General features: G+C 35.7%; 1 protein-coding gene across 1 annotated transcript in view; it reads left to right on the forward strand.

The window, feature by feature from the left end:
- The window catches only part of adcy2a (adenylate cyclase 2a), a 182,313-nt gene that overhangs the window by 158,272 nt on the left and 4,139 nt on the right, over window positions 1-19,902 (forward strand). Inside the window, exons 15-22 of the mRNA XM_026926637.3 lie at window positions 856-940; window positions 4,322-4,459; window positions 6,394-6,513; window positions 10,357-10,541; window positions 14,543-14,627; window positions 18,228-18,386; window positions 19,492-19,638; window positions 19,723-19,824. Of these exons, the coding sequence (XP_026782438.3) occupies window positions 856-940; window positions 4,322-4,459; window positions 6,394-6,513; window positions 10,357-10,541; window positions 14,543-14,627; window positions 18,228-18,386; window positions 19,492-19,638; window positions 19,723-19,824 (1,021 nt within the window). The remainder of the gene's footprint in view (window positions 1-855; window positions 941-4,321; window positions 4,460-6,393; window positions 6,514-10,356; window positions 10,542-14,542; window positions 14,628-18,227; window positions 18,387-19,491; window positions 19,639-19,722; window positions 19,825-19,902) is intronic.

The raw sequence follows: 19,902 nt of genomic DNA on the forward strand, positions 1-19,902 counted from the left end.
CGTAAGAATACGTCCTGTAATATACATAATATATATAAATTAGGCCAAATTAGAGTTTCATATTATCGTAGTTCATAAGGCCACATAAACCCTTCATGACTAACCAACTGACATAAACTTACATACGCATTTATAAAGGCTTATTCCAACAGGCAGCAGCTGTCATAAAGATGATTTTATGTCAAGGTTCTATTTGACTTAAGGTTGTGTCTGGTTGACGTAGGGGCTGATCTACATTAGAATGTCATGACAGCTTACTTCATTACTCAGTTCCCTGTTGGAGTCACATAATAGTAATGATAGTGAGTTAATTGGAAAGTTGAACAATGTCCCATACACTAAAAGATGATCTGCAATGTCTCCTGAACTCAACACTTGGAGGTAACATTCCTTTATAATGCTTTATAACACTGTTACATAGTAAAAGTTTAAACACTGACAATCATGGCACTGTAATCACAGACCTATGTATATTTTCTCTAATCTTTAAGGAGAAATGAGTTTTATTTTGCTGTTTAGAAGATTTTAATGAATACCTATGGTAGTGTAATGAGTGAAAATGTACAAAGTCAGCTGCTATGACATTCTAAAGTAGGTCAGCAATGCAAGTGTCATAACAACCTCAACAAACATCTGTGGTGTTAAGGTGTTATGTCAACTTGATAAAAGGATCGAACAGACCTGTTGGAATAAGACTTCATAAAAAGTTTATGTAAGTTCATGTCATTTGTCATGAAGGTCTTATGCAGCCTTATGAACACTACCCTTAATTGAACTTTCTGTTAGGTTTCTGCACCAAAAGCAGCTGTAATTATCTTAATATTTGGTGTTGAACCAGTTTGTAATGAATTGCAGGACTGCTGTATTGGGAATCTCTTTCGGAATTGCTTTCCTAATCCTCTCCGTGATTCTGCTCATCTGCTTTGTGGGCCATCTCTTGGTAAGACAGAGCAGATTTTATTTTCATATCAGGATAGGAAAATAATATAAATCTTATAAACCTATAAAAAGTGAATGTATTATTAAATATATATATAGTAGCACATTTTAGTAGAACCGCTTAGTTCATTTGTGATCGTATGTATGTTTTTAAGTCCATGTTTATATCAAAAAACCTGTTGTAAAGAAAATTGGAATTGCAAATTCATTGGAATGGAAATGAGCAAGAAAGGTGCCATTTTATATGAAGACCGCTAACCCTAACTTTGTTGTGGTGTAACACAATGCAACTAGCTGTTTCTGTTTAGTTCTTTCTTTCTTTTTTTTTTTAACTTAAAAAATCCAGAGAAATGTCAGTACTGTCAGGCTCTGAAAGTTCCTCCACCTCAGCTACATCACTAGTTCATAGTTGGTCTCAAATATAGACGTGTTTCCGGGACTGTCCCCCTTGCACAGTTGTTATTATTATTATTTTTTTTTTACCTGCTTGTGCTATTTTCTGAAGAATTTCGTTAGCTCTATTTCCCAGAATATAGACAAACTAGTTGCTTAAATGCAGTCTTTGTTTGTCCCACAAGCTTCATATCTGACCACATGCTTGCATCCATATAATAATGCATTCAGTTACACACCTATTATGCTCACAGCACCATTAAATAAAAGCATACTACACAACTCAATATTATTTTATTAAATATATATATTAAATACATTATTCCAGGTTAGATAAATGTATTAGCTGTAATTCTGTAAAATTTAAATCTGAAACACAAGACATTTGATCCATTTCTATTAAATCACTTCAACACCATTTATATTATTGTAATAGACACAGTCAGTTTTGAGGATTATTAATTTATTTCTTGCATGGAGGCAAGGTCTGGTATTTATCAACTCTATTCTTCCAGTATAAAACGTCTGACCTGGCAATGTCACAAACGTGGTTGAAATACGGTGCTGGATTTATTTTTTCCTGCTGTCCTTATTTTTCACGCTTGAAAGCACACTGGCATGTCAGCATTTACCTCATGGGCAATTTACTCAAGGTTGACACCTGCGTTTGTATCGGTGCTAGCAAAGACAGTTCCTGATTCAACAGGTCTTAACCATTTAAACAAAATGTCCAGGTTACTTTTTTTTTTTTTTTTATCTGAAACCTATATGTTTCCATTTAGTGAACTGACAGGTGACCAGATTGACTTACGAAATGGTGCAATGACACAACATACTTTTGTAAAGATTTTCTTGGGGATTTTGGAATGTAGATGGAGAAAGTGAAGTAAAGTTGTATGTTACCATTGTAGCAGTGATAAGAGAAGCCTACTAATTAAGTGTATAAAAAGTATAAGAGTGGACCTAGTACTAAGCCTTGGGGAACTCCCAAAATCAATCAAAAACTCCAAATAAGATACAAATACATCAAAAACACAGTTATCATTGAAGTAGCTATTAGAGTAACAAAGTATGTTGGGTTAAACACTTGTTGGGACATGCTGTTATTAGAAATGAATCAACTTTGTGGTGGTAACAGTAATAACACTGATGTGGCATCCGGCCACATCACACCACCGCATTGCTGATTATTTTCTTATAACAGCCCACCCCATTGTGTTTTATTCCTTACCTAATTCAGTAAGTAATATCAGTTAAAACAAAACATTAGTCATCGTTATTAATTCATGATCCTGGTGATCTTTTACTTCTGGCAGTAAAGTAAAATGACTGTTAAAATTAAAATCTGCTAGTGTAATCTAACACTTCAACCCAGTTTTGTTGACAAGGTGAAATATTGTTCGGTTTCATAAGAGTGACTCAGCCCCCTCAACCTAACCTTAGCTGAGCTGGGGGGATGAGAATAAGAATGAGAGATGGGAATTACCAAGACTTAAAAACTCCATGTTGGTAATTTTTCATCTTGCTTAAGTTATTTATGATGCAGGCAGTTCATTTGACAGCAATATCCTACTGTTAGAAAAAAAAAAAAAAAAAGCTCCCGGCACATTATTGTATATTTGCTAACCATTTATTCAAATATGGGGTAACCATGAAGGATGAATGTATTTTTAATTCAGATGTTCTTATCTCCTGGGGCATGACTTTCTCAAGATTTTTTCCTTATAGTTACAGATATGATGTAGAAGCATACAGTTCATTTTAGAGATCATGGCTGACTGATGCAGTTGGTAGAGTGTAAAGGAACATAGAGATTCCATTCACACACGTTTTTGTAGATATTTGTGACAAATATAGAAGCACATCCAGCTTTTGAATAATTTAAAGTGATTTTTTTTTAATGAAAGTAGGCCCATAGAGTGTTGTCTGTCTAACTCTAGCATTAGAAACACTGTAGATGGTTAGAAAATTCACCAAATCAACAAATACAGGCTTTTTTTAATCATATATAATCAGAGCGTTCCCCATACAAGCCCTTGTGTAAGTTGTTAAGTACAGAAATGATAACACATTAGAAGGACATGAGCTGCTGTTGTAGAAAATGAATCAACACCTTCTGACCAATCAGAATCAAGAATTAAACGTAGCTGTGGTATAATGCAATTTATCATTGAAAAAAAAGAAAATGACTTTCTGTCTTAAAATCAGAATGAAAATTTTGTTTAAAATGCTTAAAACAGGCTAATATACAGTATCTTGTCCTTACGTTGCACCATGGGAGCTGCGACGAAATGATGTCACAACTCGCCGAAGTCCGTCGGATTTATAAGATGGAGGCGTTTAGATAGAATTTTCTCACTCAGAGGTTGAAAATAGCTAGATAACAGTATTCTCATAATCCACTGAAAATGGTTTAAATCATTACCAAGAAAGTAGACAGGACTAATAATGTGTAATGCTTGCGTAAGCTTCACCATCACAAATCGCATGGCTAATGTAGCTCGTCCTGGCTATAAAGCTTTTATCAAAGTGTTCATGCGTACAGGCTTAGTCCGCCTCTTTGAGTCAAAGTAACCTTGAGTCATAATTGGGTGGGTTGAAGTGGAACAATCCTGAATCGCACCACTTGTGTTTAGTTGGTGGCATAACAGGTTGGGCAGTGGGCTGTCAATCAATCATGCTTATTAAAGTATTAGGCCACACCCACTCAGACATGTGTTTAATCAGTGCATTTGGTGTTTTATATTTAAATTTAGCTTTTGAGTTGTTAGGAGATACTTAAGTTTGGTGCAAACTTCTCTAATATTGGGGATGTTTGTTTTATTTTGTGAATTTTCATGTTTTTTTGTTTGATTCTGTTTCAATTTCTGACACCAGTGTAATGAAGTGTGAGCCAGTATTTGAATAAAACGACCTGCAATGACATTAAATAGAAAGTTGGATTCATTTGATTCAGTCGCCTCATATATACCTCCTCTGGTCTGTTCAGCATTGCAGTAAGACATCATCGGCTTCGTGGCTCTGGATTCTCCGATCCTCTGTCATCATTGCGAACAAGCCGTGGCCTCGTCTCACTCTGACCATGGCCACCACCACCCTCATCCTCGTCATGGCTATCTTCAACATGGTGCGTCAAGCTGCACGCGATTCTATTATCTTTGGAAATGTTATATTTATTATTTATTCATGTTTATATGAAATTCAAGGGATCACACAGTGTTAGTTATTGCTAAATTGGTACTTTGTAGCTGAACTTATCACAAGAGTTCATAAAAAGATTATGATTTATGCAATCAGACAAAATAAATTAATGATAAAATAGACCTGCTGGTGCTAACATTTAGTCGATATTTGATTTTCTTTTTTTAGCTAACCATTAACTGTTTGGTCTGTCCTGTGAACTGAGGAATTTTGGTGTAAATGGGCTAGCACATGGGCTAATAAGTGGGTTTCAAAGATTAAAAGATGTCAATATAAGGTTTCATTTCTTGGCATCTTCAGCAGATTATTTGCTATGAAAAAAACATATTAAAGTGGATAATTCTGCTTATTTGTGGAATTCATGCAGCCTGTCAGTGACAGTCGTGTCAGTTGCATACACAGAGTGAAACGCCCCTCTAGATTTCTAGATCTCTATTCGGGCTGATATTTTTAGCTGCTTCACTGACACATCCATAACACATCATCATCAACACAGCAGTAACTGAGAAGGCGCGTGTGAAATTCAGTCGCAGGTGTAATGAATGACAGCGAGGTGGATTATCCCTATCATCATTTTTTCCCCACAAAAAATGTCTTTGGAGGAGAAACTTTAGACTAAGCACACATTGTCCAGTCGAAGTACAAATTCTACAAAAGGACCGGTGACAGAACTGGTTGTTTACACATAAGGTTCTTATGCATATTTGTTAATTTGGCCACCTATATTTAATAAATATAATGAATATACTATAAGTTGCCATATTGGAAGTATAAACTTTACATTTCTGTTTTTTAAGTTTGTATCACAAAATATCACAGAGTTATGAAGTGAAAAAAATGATGACAAAGCACATTTAAGGAATAAACTCGACCAGTTTATTGGTGATATTCTTACAAGCTTTTTTTTTCTTAATATTTCAATACATTTTTGCACATGAAATTTCCAAACATCATAAAAACCAAAAATTGAGTCTTTGGATGAGATTAGAATTTAAATATTTATTTCACTGTGAATATGGTCACAAGAAAAGGGACATTTATAGAACAGTTTCATGAAAAATTAAAAAATTTCTTTAGTGTTTAACCAAGAAAATACAATGCACTATTATAAAAGTATTATGTAATTTTTTAAGAATAAAATCTAACATAAGCCAAACAATTATAAACATTTTAACATGTAAAATTTCATGATCCAAAGATATCGTCTAGAAACTGAGAATTTTGACTCAAAAATGATTTTGAGAAAATTTGTTTACAAAATAACAATTTCATGTGAATGTGACAGGTATATTATAATTACACATACATTTGCATATATATGAAACAACCTTTTCAAGATTTAGGTATGTTAAACACAATTTATCCAGAAACCAGAAAAACAATTGATCGTCATTTCTTTGCCTTTTATTTTGTTGAGCTTTAGTGACAAACTTTGTGACCTCAAAGGGTGAATATAGTGCAGAGACATCAATGTAATGGTAAAAAATAAAATAATAAAGAGTAATAAATAAGTTGTAAATAGTCATAAGTCCCAGAAATAAAATATTACCATGGCCTTCTGTATTCTGTTTTCTCTTCCAAGCTCAAGTGTGTGTGTGAGTGTGTGTGTGAGGCAGCAGTTCCGATATTTGAAGCATTTTCTTAGATTATATGAATAATATGCAGCATGCGTTCAGTACTTTAAGGACATAAAGGCACAGTGTAGATGATAACGTTTCCCTCAGCACAGTGTGGCTTTGACCCATACTTAAAAAAAAAGAAACGAAAAAAGGCACAGACTGCTTGAAACACTGCTTTCAATTTTGCCTTCGTATTGAAAAGGACTGCACTATCATTTTTATTCCCTTCTTCTCTTTTCAGTTCTTTCTGCAGGACAACCTGACACATCATCTCCCAATTTATAATATATCCAACGAAACACTATTTCAACCTGATGGCCGTCCGGTAGCTTCCCTGGAGAAGAATAATTTCTACCTTCCTGTGAGTATATTGTGTAAAGAGTATAAGGAGTCCACTTTGTCCCTGCATTCAAATAGGGTGACAGTGTGAAAGAAGTGAAAGTCATATTTCATGTTACTAATATCTTGCAATGGACAGAAATAGCAAGCAAAAAAAAAGACCAGTTTTATAGGTTATAAATTGGTCATAAATTCCATGGTTCTATTTATATAATGTGAAATGTATATATCATAGCAACACACATGCTCACCTGCCTGCTGAGCCACCAGAGCAGACTAAGGCTGAGGAGCTTATAGGGTGTCATGTGCTGTCTGTCCATATTTCGGATAAACAGACTCATCCTGTTACAGCCCAATGGTGTAGTGAGAACGTGTTCACCTCCTGTTGCTGAACTCACTGGTTCAACTCTCACCTCCTTCTGTTTTTATCCCCCTAACCATCAGGACTGTGAAATATAAATGCACAAAAAAAGGCTTATCTTCTATCCGAAGCAGTGGCTCACTGGCTCAGTGAGGGTATGGGAATGGTGCTGAAAGTCAGGCATTGAACCCCATATGGGGCAAAATAAAAAAATACAATAAGAAATAGCCAGGCGTTGAATGTGAATGTAGAAATGCAGGTGTTAATGATATATGACACTTTATAGTAACAGCAGTAATAACATATAGGTATCTGTATATAGCAGCAACAATAGTAATGTATAACTACATATAGCCCGAAGCAGGACAACTCATCCTTCCACCTCTCCAGGAGGGACATACTGGCTTTTACTCTTTTTCTTTCACTTTAGATTTAGTGCCCCACCAGGTTCCAGCACCATCAGCCAGTCTCAATCCCATGTGGTACTGCACCACAGAGAGATGCACCCTTAGACATCCGAGCCACCAGCACCTTCCAATAATATGCCTGTTTTTGGAAGGTTTATCTTTTACTTTACTTTACCTACATGCTTATAAAGAAAACTCTTACCATCCAGCTGACCCCAGGCTTGAACCCCTCATGAGAAGGAGGCCAACTGCTTACTTGCCCACTGAGCCACCAGTACCATTTTTGGGGGTTTAGCTTTTACATATAAACATGTGCTTGTAATGAAAAGGCCTACATTTCAGGCACGTGAGCCAAGGCTTGAACCCTGAGCATCACTGTAAGAAACACACATACCTGCTTGCTGAGCCACCACAGCAGACAACATACATGATACTGTTTGAGCAATACTTATCCTTCTCTTGTCTTCTCTGTAGCGATGGTGGCACAGTAGATAGAGTCATTGGGTCATAGTGTCAGGGTCACTGGTGAACATGGGTGTGATTCACTGTAATGGACTTAGACTAAAGACAAACAAAGGGTCTGCTTGTCTTTCATTAACAAGCTGACAAAACACAATTGAGTGTGTGTAAAAAAAAAAAAATAAAATGAAAAGAAGCTGACAAAACATACAACTGAGTGCATGTAAAAAAAGGACTTTATAGAGGTGTTTACGCATTTTGTGTAGGAGCGCCACAGTTTAACGTCATAGTATGCTAGTATGAGTTATCACTCAAAATACACCAAAAGATGTGAATCTGGAACGACTGACAGTTGTGTAGGTGTTTTATTCTCTTAGCTAACATAAGACATCAGTTCAGTATATTTATTCGGCCACTAAAAGAGGAAAAAAAAACCCTGAACATTTTAACCAACATTTTGAGTAACACTTTTCATTTTATGTATTTATTTATTTTTATTTATTTATATATATATATATATATATATATATATATATATATATATATATATATATATATATATATATTTGCTATATATATATTTTTTTTTAAGGGTGTTTTTTGACAATTTTTTTCATCTGTTCATGCGGAATTTTGGAAAAGATTATTCATTTGGAAATTACTGAACATTTTCTAAACCTTGTTATTGTTGTTATTGCTATAAGAAATAAAATATAGAGTGACACTCAGCCCAACATCTTAATATGTAGTTGATTAGTCTTACTGTTCCTACAATAATAGAATATGGTGATGATGAATTTGGAGAATTATTCAAGTCATGTTATTGAAACAATAATAATAATAATAATAATAATATTGTGTATGAATTTCTTTTTTTGACATTTTTCTTTCATTTGTAGATTGTCAACACCTTAAGAAGGTTTTTCAGAAATGTATAATATGTTGGGAATTTTGTTTTTTGTGTTTAACTTCAAAAATTGTCCTCTGAATTCACCCTATTTAATATACTGCATTTCTACTTCTTATTCTTCACATGCTGAGGACGTTTCTGCAAATTCACAGTGATTTTTTTTTTGTTTGTTGAATTGAAAATAAAGCTTGGGTTCAGACATCTGGTGCTACTAAATAAAGTTAGGATAAATAAAGTTACCAGAGTTTAAATACATGGTGGTGTAATTGCTTGTCATTATCATCCTTATAATCATGTAATTATGGGTATTTTAGTCCACCTCTTCTATTCGGATTTTGAAAACAGGCATTAGAAACAAGGCAGCTGCTTTTTTATAGTCATAATGAACTTCAAATAAGCAAAACGTTGTAAGTGGACCAACCTTTAGGGACTTAATCACCTGATGGAATTAGACCTATCCTATTGCACATATTACTGAACTGCTGTTCATCCCAGGTGATTCATCCCCATCAGGATCTTGCAATCTCCCTGGACAACTCTTTGATCTCATCTTCGGTTACTGCACGCAATCTTGGGGTAACCATGGACAATCAACTGTCCTTTTCCTCGCACAAGCTCATGTCGATTTCTCCTTTGTAACATCAGAAGGATTCGTCCATTTCTCTCCACACAGGCCACTCAGGTGCTTGTTCAGTCCCTTGTCATTTCTCGACTGGGCTACTGCAACTCGCTCCTGGCAGATCTGCCTCTGAGCGCCATTCGACCTCTGCAAATGATCCCGAATGCAGCTGCACGACTTGTCAGCCTTGCTACGTTCTCCCACACCACTCCATTGGCTTCCTGTAGCTGCCCGCATCAGATTTAAAACACTGATGCTTGCCTACAAAGCCAAAAACGGACCAGCACCCACTTACCTCAAAGCATTTATCAAATCCCGCACTGCACCATGCTCTGTCTGATCCTCTAGCACTGCCTGATTGGTCCCATCATCCCTCAGAGTACAAGGAAGACATGCATCAAGACTCTTCTCTGTTCTGGCACCTAGGTAGTGGAATGAACTTCCCCTAGATGTCCGAACAGCTGAGTCACTGGCAGGCTTCAAACCACGTCTAAAGACTTGCCTCTTCCTAAAGTACTTAAATTAGCACTTAAAAAAACAACAACTTTGTATTGTCTGAGTGCTTGTTATCATATTTCCCCTACTATCAGTTTTTAGACTGATAGTATTCTTAGTCTGTGACCTAGTGAACCAGTATCATAATGTATTTATTGATAGAGACTTCAAAGCACTTCTGTAAGTCCCTCTGGATAAGGGCGTCTGCCAAATGCCATAAATGTAAATGCAAATGTAAATGTATTGCGCTTTCCCCAGACCTCCAACATGTATACAAAATGAATACACCATGTATTACCTTACCAAATTCCACAACATTAGCTCAAAATAATCAGTTAAATATAATGATGTAACACATTAGGCTTAATACAAAAGTAAATTGTAACCATGAAGTAGATTTATTTGGCTTCCAGTTGTCTACTTCAAAATGGAGCAATTTTACTGTTGGCTAGTGCAATTATCCATTATCCATTCTTCCAAAGTTTGGAGTAAGCAATTAGAGCCTGAGGGCTGGCAGAGAACTTTAATATCCCTGGCGTAAATCATCTTCATTTCTAATATTACTAATCCTAAAGATGTTCCTCAGGTTTGTGACCCTGGTCCTCTCTTGTCAGTACTTCATCTACAGCTGCATCCTGGGCCTTATCTCCTGCTCCGTGTTCCTGAGGATCAACTACGAGCTGAAGATGCTCATCATGCTGATGGCTGTTGTGGCCTACAATGTCATCATCCTCCAGACACATGCCTCGTTACTCGACGAATACAGCAAATTCTTATACAAAGACAAGGTCCTAGACAGGTAAGCTATATCCAGAGCCATATGCTATGATATATACGGTGTGCTAAGTGCCAGCATTTGTAGCGAGGGAATAAATACCATGTTTTAAAGTTATCAGGGGACAACACTGGGCACATTATACATCTCAGGCTAGATTTGGGCTGAAATTTGTAGGAATTTACACCAACTAAAAAATTGTTGTCTATTATTTCATTATTAATATAATTATTCATTATTTCATTCATTATTAATAGTTGTCAGTTGAGCTCATATTAGCTAGTTTCTAGTATTACTAGTGAGAAGTAGAAATATTTATAAATATGATTTAAAATTTCTCCCAGAAATCTTGTCAGGGTAGCTTGTGTTAGCTATTTAGTTAGTTTTCTCAGGGAAGTTTATGAACATTTATGAATATGATTTAAAAATCCTGTCAGAAATCCTGTCAGGGTAGCTTGTGTTAGCTAGTTAGCTAGTCTTAGCAGGGAAGTTTATGAACATTTATGAATATGATTCACAAATCCTGTCAGAAATCCTGTCAGGGTAGCTTGTGTTAGCTAGTTAGCTAGTCTTAGCAGGGACGTTGTGAACATTTATTAATATTATTTTAAAATCCTGTCAGAAATCCTGTGGAGTTAGCTCATGTTAATTATTTGGCAAGTGTTAGCATGGAAGATTATGAATATTTATGAATATCATTTAAAAGTCTTGCCAGAAATCCTATCAGGTTATCTTGTGTTAACTAGCTGGCTAGGTTTAGTAGTGAGGATTATGAAAATTTATGAATAAAATTCCTCCCATGTTAGCTTGTGTTAACTACCTGGCTAGTTTTAGGAGTGAAGAATATGAACATGAATAAAATTCCTCTTTGAAAGCCTGTCAGGTTAGCTTGTTTTAGCTAGCTTCAAAGTGATAGCAGGGATGATTATGAACATTCATAAATATGATTTATAAATCATATTTATAAATCATCATATAAGTCAACTATCCTGTCAGGTTAACTCATGTTAGCCAGTTGGCTAGTTTTAGCAGTGAGGATTATGAATTTAATAATATGATTTTTAAAATCCTGTCAGAAATCCTGTGGAGTTAGCACATGTTAGCTAATTGGCAAGTGCTAACAGGGAAGTTTATGAACATTTATGAATATTTTTTTTAAAAATCCTGTCAGAAATCATGTCAGGTTAGCTTGTTTTAGTTTTAGTTAGCAATATCTTAAAATACATGTGTGTATATGAATACCAATGACTTCCTTCCTTCAGAAATCCTGTCAGATTATCTTTTGTTAGCTTGTTGGCTAGTGTTAGCAGTGAAGATTCTGATCATGCATGAATATGACTTAAAAATTCCTGTTATTTTAGCTAGTTTTAGCAGTAAAATAAATATGACTGTAAATCCTGTTGTGTTATTTAATAGTTGGCTAGTATTAGCAATGAGGATTATGAGCATTCATGAATATGATAAGATTCCTCTCAGAAATACTGTTAGATTAGTTTATGAACATTTATGCATATGATTTTTTAAATCCTGTTAGAAATCCTGTCAGGTTAGCCCATGTTAGTTAGTTGGCTAAGGTTAGCAGTGAAGATTATAAACAATTATGAATATTATTTAAAAATCGTATCTCGTGTTAGCTGGTTAGTGTTAGCAGTGAAGATGAACATTTAGGAATATGATTTAGAGATCCTGTCAGATATTTCTGTTAGGTTAGCTCATGTTGGCTATATTAGCTTGTTAGTTAGCATTATCAGTGAGAATCACAGTATGAACCTTTATGAATATGACATGAAATTCCTCTCAGGTTAGCTTGTTTTAGCTAGTTAGCTAGTGTTAGATGGGAAGTTTATGAACATTTATGAACATTTATGAATATGATTCAAAAAATCCTCTCAGGTTAGCTTATGTTAGTTAGCAGTGCAAATCATCGACTTGATATTCCTCTGAGAAGTCCTGTCAGGTTAGCTTATATTAGCTACTTGGCTTTTAGCAGTGAAAATGGTGAACATTTATGAACAAATTTTAATAAATGATGAACATTTATGAACAAATTTCTCTGAGAAATCCTGTCAGGTTAATTAATGTTAGCTAATGTTTCTTGTGTTAGCAGTGAAAATTATGAACGTTAAGTATGATTTTGAAATTCCTTTCAAAAATCTTGCTGAGTTAGCTGGTTTGTTATTAGCAGTGCAGATTCTGAACATTTATGAATTTGACTTCAAATTTCTCTCAGAAATCATGCCAGGTTATCTTGTGTAGGCAAGTTAGCAAAAAAAATAAAATCCTTCATTTGTCTAGAAAACATACATATACCTTTATAGACATAGATATTCTGAAATAGGTCCAGGAACTGTTTCATTCGGGAAGATCTGATGCAGCTTTTTTCGGAAAAACCTGCTCTTTCCAATATCGACCTCTCTGAATGAAGTGGCACTCTGAAATACCTCAGAGCCCGAAATGGATTCAGCATAAGTGTTCATTAGGGCTGACTATTGTAGGCTGTCCATTGTAGACTCTATTATTCTTATTATGCAAAGCTTTGAGTCCCTCCTCGTAATGGGCTCTTATTATTAGAGTCCAATGAAGACGGGCTTATTTTAGTTAGCCAGCATAAAGACAAGCTTTCCGTCTTCATCAAGGCTGAGCTGTGCTCCAGATGCACTCGGGGGCACACGAGGATCTTGAGTGCGGATGAAATAAGCTTTGTGTTTGCCTATAACGAAATGAAGCCCTTGAAGCCAAATCTGCCAAGTTACAGTACACATCCTTTTCGCAATGACTATGTATGCAATGTCACATGACATTATGATTGTTGTGTTGCATTGAAAACAAGTGATTTTCTTTCTTTCTTTTTTTTTTTTTTTTTTTACTAATTACGCTCTTGTTTTGTTGGCTGATATTTTTGCTCCTTTATACAAATAAATGCTTGAAAAAAGAAAATTATCTAACATTTCAAGCTTGAAATGAGTAAAAAAATATGTAGAAACAGACTTATGAATTTCATATTTGTTTTATATTATAAACTCATGTTTTTTTTTTTGTTTTGCAGTGTATATAACAGTCCTGTTTACAGTCATTTAAGTTCTATGTAGAATAATTGTGTGGTGCAATCTCACAAAATACTGCATAATTAATTTGATAAATACAATATTGTAACATAGTTACAGTGAAATGTCAGACAAATTCTAGTTAGTAAGCGTGTAAATGTAAGCACAAAGACCGAATCGCTAATTTGGTGAGTAAAAGATAGTAAAAGAAGTAACAAGGTGATAAGTAGAATGATAGATTACTAATTATATAGTACTAATGCTACATATCACTCCAGTACCACGTGTTTAAGGAGGAGCAAACTTTGAAAAATTGAAATTAAGCAAAGAAAAAACTTATCTATCATCTGTCATTACAAATAAGTATCCTTTTTTCATTAGTTCCTGCAGAACTGTTTTGCATCTTTTGATGGCAAAACCATTGAAATTTGAAAGGCTGTAAATTGTTACCATAGCCTCAATGAATACTATCCATTTGTGTCGATCATTTTTGTCTGTAAATTTACCATTCCTCTTCAATTCAAACCAGTCATCTTGTTGAAAGTCTGAACCTCCTGGCAGAGGCAACCAGGACTTGGACTGATTTTTTTTTTTTTTTTACACCAAAATAATAACCCACTACTTACTACTTATCAAGGTTATTGTTTTGAGTATAAATGATCATAAAATGTGTTGCTAAAACAACAAAAGTGAGCTTTCAGATAGCTGTAGTTGTGTATCTGGACAGAACGTAGCTTAGTCAGGAAAGCAGAGGTTTTGCAAGGGTTTTGCTTGCAGGTTGGGCAGAAAACTTGGCTGCAGTGTTAACACTAATGAACAGTGACACTCTTTATTAATAAACAGCTGGAGACGACATGGCTCAATGGCCTTTCAGGGACCAAAGGTGGCTTTATTTGTAACGGAATCAGCTGCACCCACAGATTACTCTCTCTCTCTCTCTCTCTCTCTCTTTCTCTTTCTCTTCGTATTTTCCATACCAAGGCCAGGAGTGCTGAAGGATCTGAAGACAATGGGTTCGGTGTCACTTTTCATATTTTTCGTCACCCTGCTTGTGCTAGCCAGACAGGTGAGAAAATTATTACAATCCTTCTTCTTTTGGATGCTTATACCCGCGCTTAGATTGTACAACTCTTGTACGGAATTATTTTGATACGATCTTGCTCTCACTGACAGTAAAATTTTGCATTGTGCCTAAACACCTTACGCAACATCCCATACAAATTGACACTGAAATCATTCATCCAGTAAAAGGTTTTAAGAAGAATATATCACTTCTCTTACACATATATGTTTCTTAAAACCAGGAAGTATTAGAGAGAACAGCTGTTCGGAGGAAGGAGTGGCATCGTGTTTTACCCAATGGTGAATTTTATTGGTTTGTTGTAAGAAAGACAAAAAAATGAAGCCTAAGGACACATAACACTAATTGCGGTGTTTCCATTATGATTGCGCAATTCACCCAGAAGTGTTAAATGAAAAAATATATATATATCCTTGACTGTTCGATGTTACATTTCTGTCTCGTTTACGACCCTGAAGAAAGAGACAGTTGCTGGAAGGACATTTCTTCAGCTGCCAGGACAGTTAATGATGTTAGCTACCTAGTTAGCATTGCAATAAGCTAACAGGTATCATACAGTTTATTTTACAATTGCACAAATAATCATAATTGAATGCTGCCTACTTGTCAACATTGTCAGATGACTACAGTGATTAGTAAGATCACTGACATTTAACCACACGTGCACCACAGCACTCATGATTTGAATTTCAAAATCATACTTAACGTTCACAAATTTGATTGATCAGAAGGTGTTAATGCATATTAATACATTTTATTTGTTTCTATAGTAACAACATAAACATGGACCATCCACACAAATGGATCATATAATGATCATTTTGTGATAAACATGCTAATAATTATACAAATAAATATGTGTACGTGTTGGTGACACGTTCTGTAAGGAGATGTTTATTCAACATTTGTGGAAGGAGTCTCCAGTGTTACTTGGTAACATTACAAACTGCATTTTTTTTGTCTTTTTTACAAGAGAGAATAAAAAACAAGGGACTGCTGAGGGAATGATTAGTTTACCAGCTTATCGTTTATAGCTGGTAAAAACATAAGTGCTAACTTATTTTGCAGACGTTCCACAACATTAAATGTAACTATAAACTAATTTTTAAAAAATCTTGTTTGTGTAATAAATCAAAAATTGTTAGCAAATTCCTGTTATATAAGAGAAATTCAACATATGAGGTTTGTGCTGTTATTGGAAAATAATCAACTTCAGGGCGGTAACAGTAACTCTGCTTCACATCAGGCCACATCCCACCATTCCATCATCGATTAGTTTCCTGGAACAGCTCACTCAGTTGTGTTTTATACCTTATTTAACTTTGGATTTGAAAGTTGCCCAGTATTGTCGTACAATTTCCGCCACAGTGATGACAAAATTTTAGCCTTTAGGCTTCAGATGTTTTGACTTGGCTAGCCAAGTACATTCCACAAACTCCACATTTGCCTCAGCAGTATATTTTCTGTGATTGGTACAATCCTGATGCAAGTTTGTTTGGTTCTGCTAGCTATGTCTGTGAGGTGGTATCCTTTGAATCACTAACATTTCATTTGTTTTTCTCTACACGTCCTCATTTCATTGCACAAATTACACAAATGACATGACAAGATATGAAAGTTAGGGGTTAGCGTTAGCATTTATCTAGTTTCTTACATCATATTATTCATGAGATCTGGGTTGAGAAACCTGGGCCTGGCTTGATTCATCTTCATTTCATCTCCCCTTGAGACAGACAGTGTTTTTGTTCTGCCATTTTTCCTATTTTCCTATTTCCCATCATTTTGTTCTGCACCTTTCTTTCAAATGGAACAAAAAAGCACAAAGCATGAGGCTGGAAAATAGAATAAGAGGCAGAAACTAGTGTAAATGGGTTGAGAGAGTGGTGAATGATGGAAATACACCTCACCTCACAACGCGGAAGCAAGAGTAATGAACGCAGTCTGAAATGTTAAAAAACGTGGTGAAAACAGCGCATGCTAAACATAGCCACGTTCCCAAAATAGCACCTCCACACATCAGGTCGTTCAGTACATTAAGGCATATTTTGCTATCCACTTTCTGAGAACACCAAGAGACGTAGCTCCCCTGTGCTTCCATCCTTCCACCCCTCTCTCATCCCATCATTTGGGTGAGAATAGACTGACTAAAACCCAAAGTGAAACACCGGTGGAACCTCTTTGGTTTTTTTATCCGTGCAGTCACACATTATAACTCTTTACGATGCATTAACTTCATCGTAAGATAAATGACCTTTGGGGGTTTATCAAGAACAAATGCAGTGATTGAAAAGTTAGTACTAACAGCTGAACAATAATACTACAGAGTAAAATGGAGAACCTTTTTTATGTTAGATTGTCTGTCTTTTTCCAGACTGAATGGTTTTAAGGCAAATGACAACTGACATAAACCTACATAGACATTTATAAAGTCTTATTCCAACAGCCATCAGGAGTATGATCACAAAATTTAAAAAAACTAACAATAATTAATTAATTACTTAATCAGGGAATAGTTACAATGTTTAATTTATTAGTAAACAAAACATTGCACTTTTTAACCTTTTATAGTTACATTTAATGTTGTGGAACATCCTGAATTAGTTCCTGCTTACATTATAGCAGCTATAAACAGTCTTTCCTTCACCAACCTCTCTTTTCCCTCTCTCTTTCTTTCTCTCTCTCTTGCTTGAAGATAATAAGACAAAAAAAAAACACAGCTTGTCATGTTACAGAGAAATAAGAAAAAAAAATAACCCTCATCTCCAGTGGCAAAAAAAACTTGCTAACTGTTCCTAAGAGCTGACACTGGAGACTCCTTCCTTAAATGTTAAATAAACATCCGTTAACAGAAAACCTCACCATATCAATGACACATTTTTCTTTGTTAAATAACAAGGAGAAACTAAAGGTCTAGCAAACATGACAAGCATGAAGTATGTCTTTTACCACAGCAAATTAGCCACTTACTAATTAGTTACATTTAATGTTGTGGAACGTCTGTGGGACAGGTTAGTTCTTCTTCATCAGGAAAACGTACAGCACAAACTCCTCTGTCCTGAAGACTTTGCTGTGGGGGAAAACCTAAAGTTACAGCTTTCGTTCTCACTAGAGACTCCTTCCAGAAAATTTCACCACCTCAACAATTCAATGTTTTGCTTTGTTTTGTTTTTATTAGTTTATTATTAGCCGTAGATGATGTAGAAGCTCTGACATGCGAGTTATCTTTTATTATAGAAACAATAACACATTAGAACACGGTTATTAATATAAACCTAGAATTTGCATTACTGCTGTTGTAGAAATTTAATCAACACCTTCTGATCAGATTCGAGAATTTAACAGCACTATGGTATAAGTAATATCTGTGCATGCTTTATCGTATAAAGGTTTCATGTGTAGCTTCTCTCCATTCTGTCGCATTCTTTTTTGTCAACTGTTTCATCAAAATGACATTCAGCTGTCTAACGGCAAAGCGCATGAGTCTCTTCTCTTTCTCTTTCTCTCTGTGGAACTACTGTATTGTCTTGTCAGTAAAAGGAGCTCGGTGACCTCCCGTCTCTTCACCTCTGTGTCCTCCTGTAACAGACTGAATATTACTGTAGGTTGGACTTCCTGTGGAAGAACAAGTTCAAGAAGGAGTGTGAGGAGATCGAAACCATGGAGAACCTCAACCGCGTTCTGCTGGAAAACGTCTTGCCTGCTCATGTGGCAGAACACTTCCTGGCCCGAAACTGGAAGAACGAGGTGGGAGCCCAGGATCCTTCTCAAATCCAGTTAAATCATCTAGTACCTCATGTGGAAAAAAAAAGGTTCTGTATAAAAACCATACAAGGAACAGTTTCATTTAGGAAGCTAGAACCCTTAACAATCCAAAGAACTCTTGAGAAAGCTTATTTTAAGGGTTAAATGTCTATAATGTAGAACACTGAAGCACCATGTTTCCTTTTCAGAGAGGGTTCCAGTAGTAGCTCAGAACGCCAAACTATCTGAAGAACCCTTGAGGAACCGTATATTTTAAAAGCAGAGCAGATACACCAAAATGATTTTAGAAATCTAGACCTTTGGGATGATCCAAATGTTTCCACACACTTGAGACTGATATTAAACATTCTTGATCACTTACACTTGAGTGCAAAAGTTTGCACACCCTTAGGACAGAATGAGGAAGATAAAGAAATTTCATTTTTTTGTATTAATGTTTTACATTTCCTAATTTTAGTTATCACAAATAACAAAACATGGTCAAATGGTGTATGTTATGGTATTAAAAAAAATTCTCATTAAAAAAATATATAAATTTGTCTTTAAAAAATAAATAATTTCTGACATGCATGCTATAACTCTGGCAGATTACTAAGTAACCTGTAAAATAGAGGTACATCATTTTTATTTGAACTCAGGAACCAGTTGGGGGTACAAAATTATGCACTGACTGTGGTTCAATTGGGCTAGAAGCTGAAAGCAAAAGTGTGGGCCACCTGGGGGTTCTCATGGTTTGGACGGGGAAATGCTCAGTTTACTGACGCATATGAGATCAGGTGATACTTCACCATTTTTGGAGCATCCAGATCAAATCAGCTCATTTGAATCATTTGAATCCTCCCACATGAATGGCCTCTTAGGTGTTTACAACCACAAGCAGAACATATTAATGGCACCTATGCTACTCCATGCAATAGTGTGTATGATGAGAACAGTTATTTGCATCAGCACAACAGAAAAAACAGGAAAAAAAGATGGAATGACTTGGGGGAGGAAAACAAATTTCTTGGCTTTAACGACTTAGCAGTGTAAATATCCAGTAGCTTAGAACCAATTCCCACGTCCCACTTGTTTGTGTGTGTCTCAGGATCTGTATCACCAATCCTATGACCTGGTCTGCGTGATGTTCGCTTCCATCCCGGACTTCAAAGAGTTTTACACAGAGTCAGATGTTAACAAAGAAGGTCTCGAGTGTCTCAGGCTGCTGAATGAAATCATCGCTGACTTTGATGAGGTGATTGTACATTATAAATACTGCTAACTGATGATTAATATAATGATGTCTTGGGTTGGTTATGGACTCCTCTTTCCTATGCAGTTGCTCTCCAAGCCCAAGTTTAGTGGAGTTGAGAAGATTAAGACCATCGGAAGCACATACATGGCAGCTACAGGGTTAAACGCCACACCCGAACATGCACAGGTAATACAGTCAACAATTGTGCAACAGAATAATTGATAATAGGGTGGCACAGTGGAGCTGTGAATTGCCACCTCACAG

Source organism: Pangasianodon hypophthalmus, chromosome 1, assembly GCF_027358585.1.
Source record: "Pangasianodon hypophthalmus isolate fPanHyp1 chromosome 1, fPanHyp1.pri, whole genome shotgun sequence".
NCBI classification, from domain to species: domain Eukaryota; kingdom Metazoa; phylum Chordata; class Actinopteri; order Siluriformes; family Pangasiidae; genus Pangasianodon; species Pangasianodon hypophthalmus.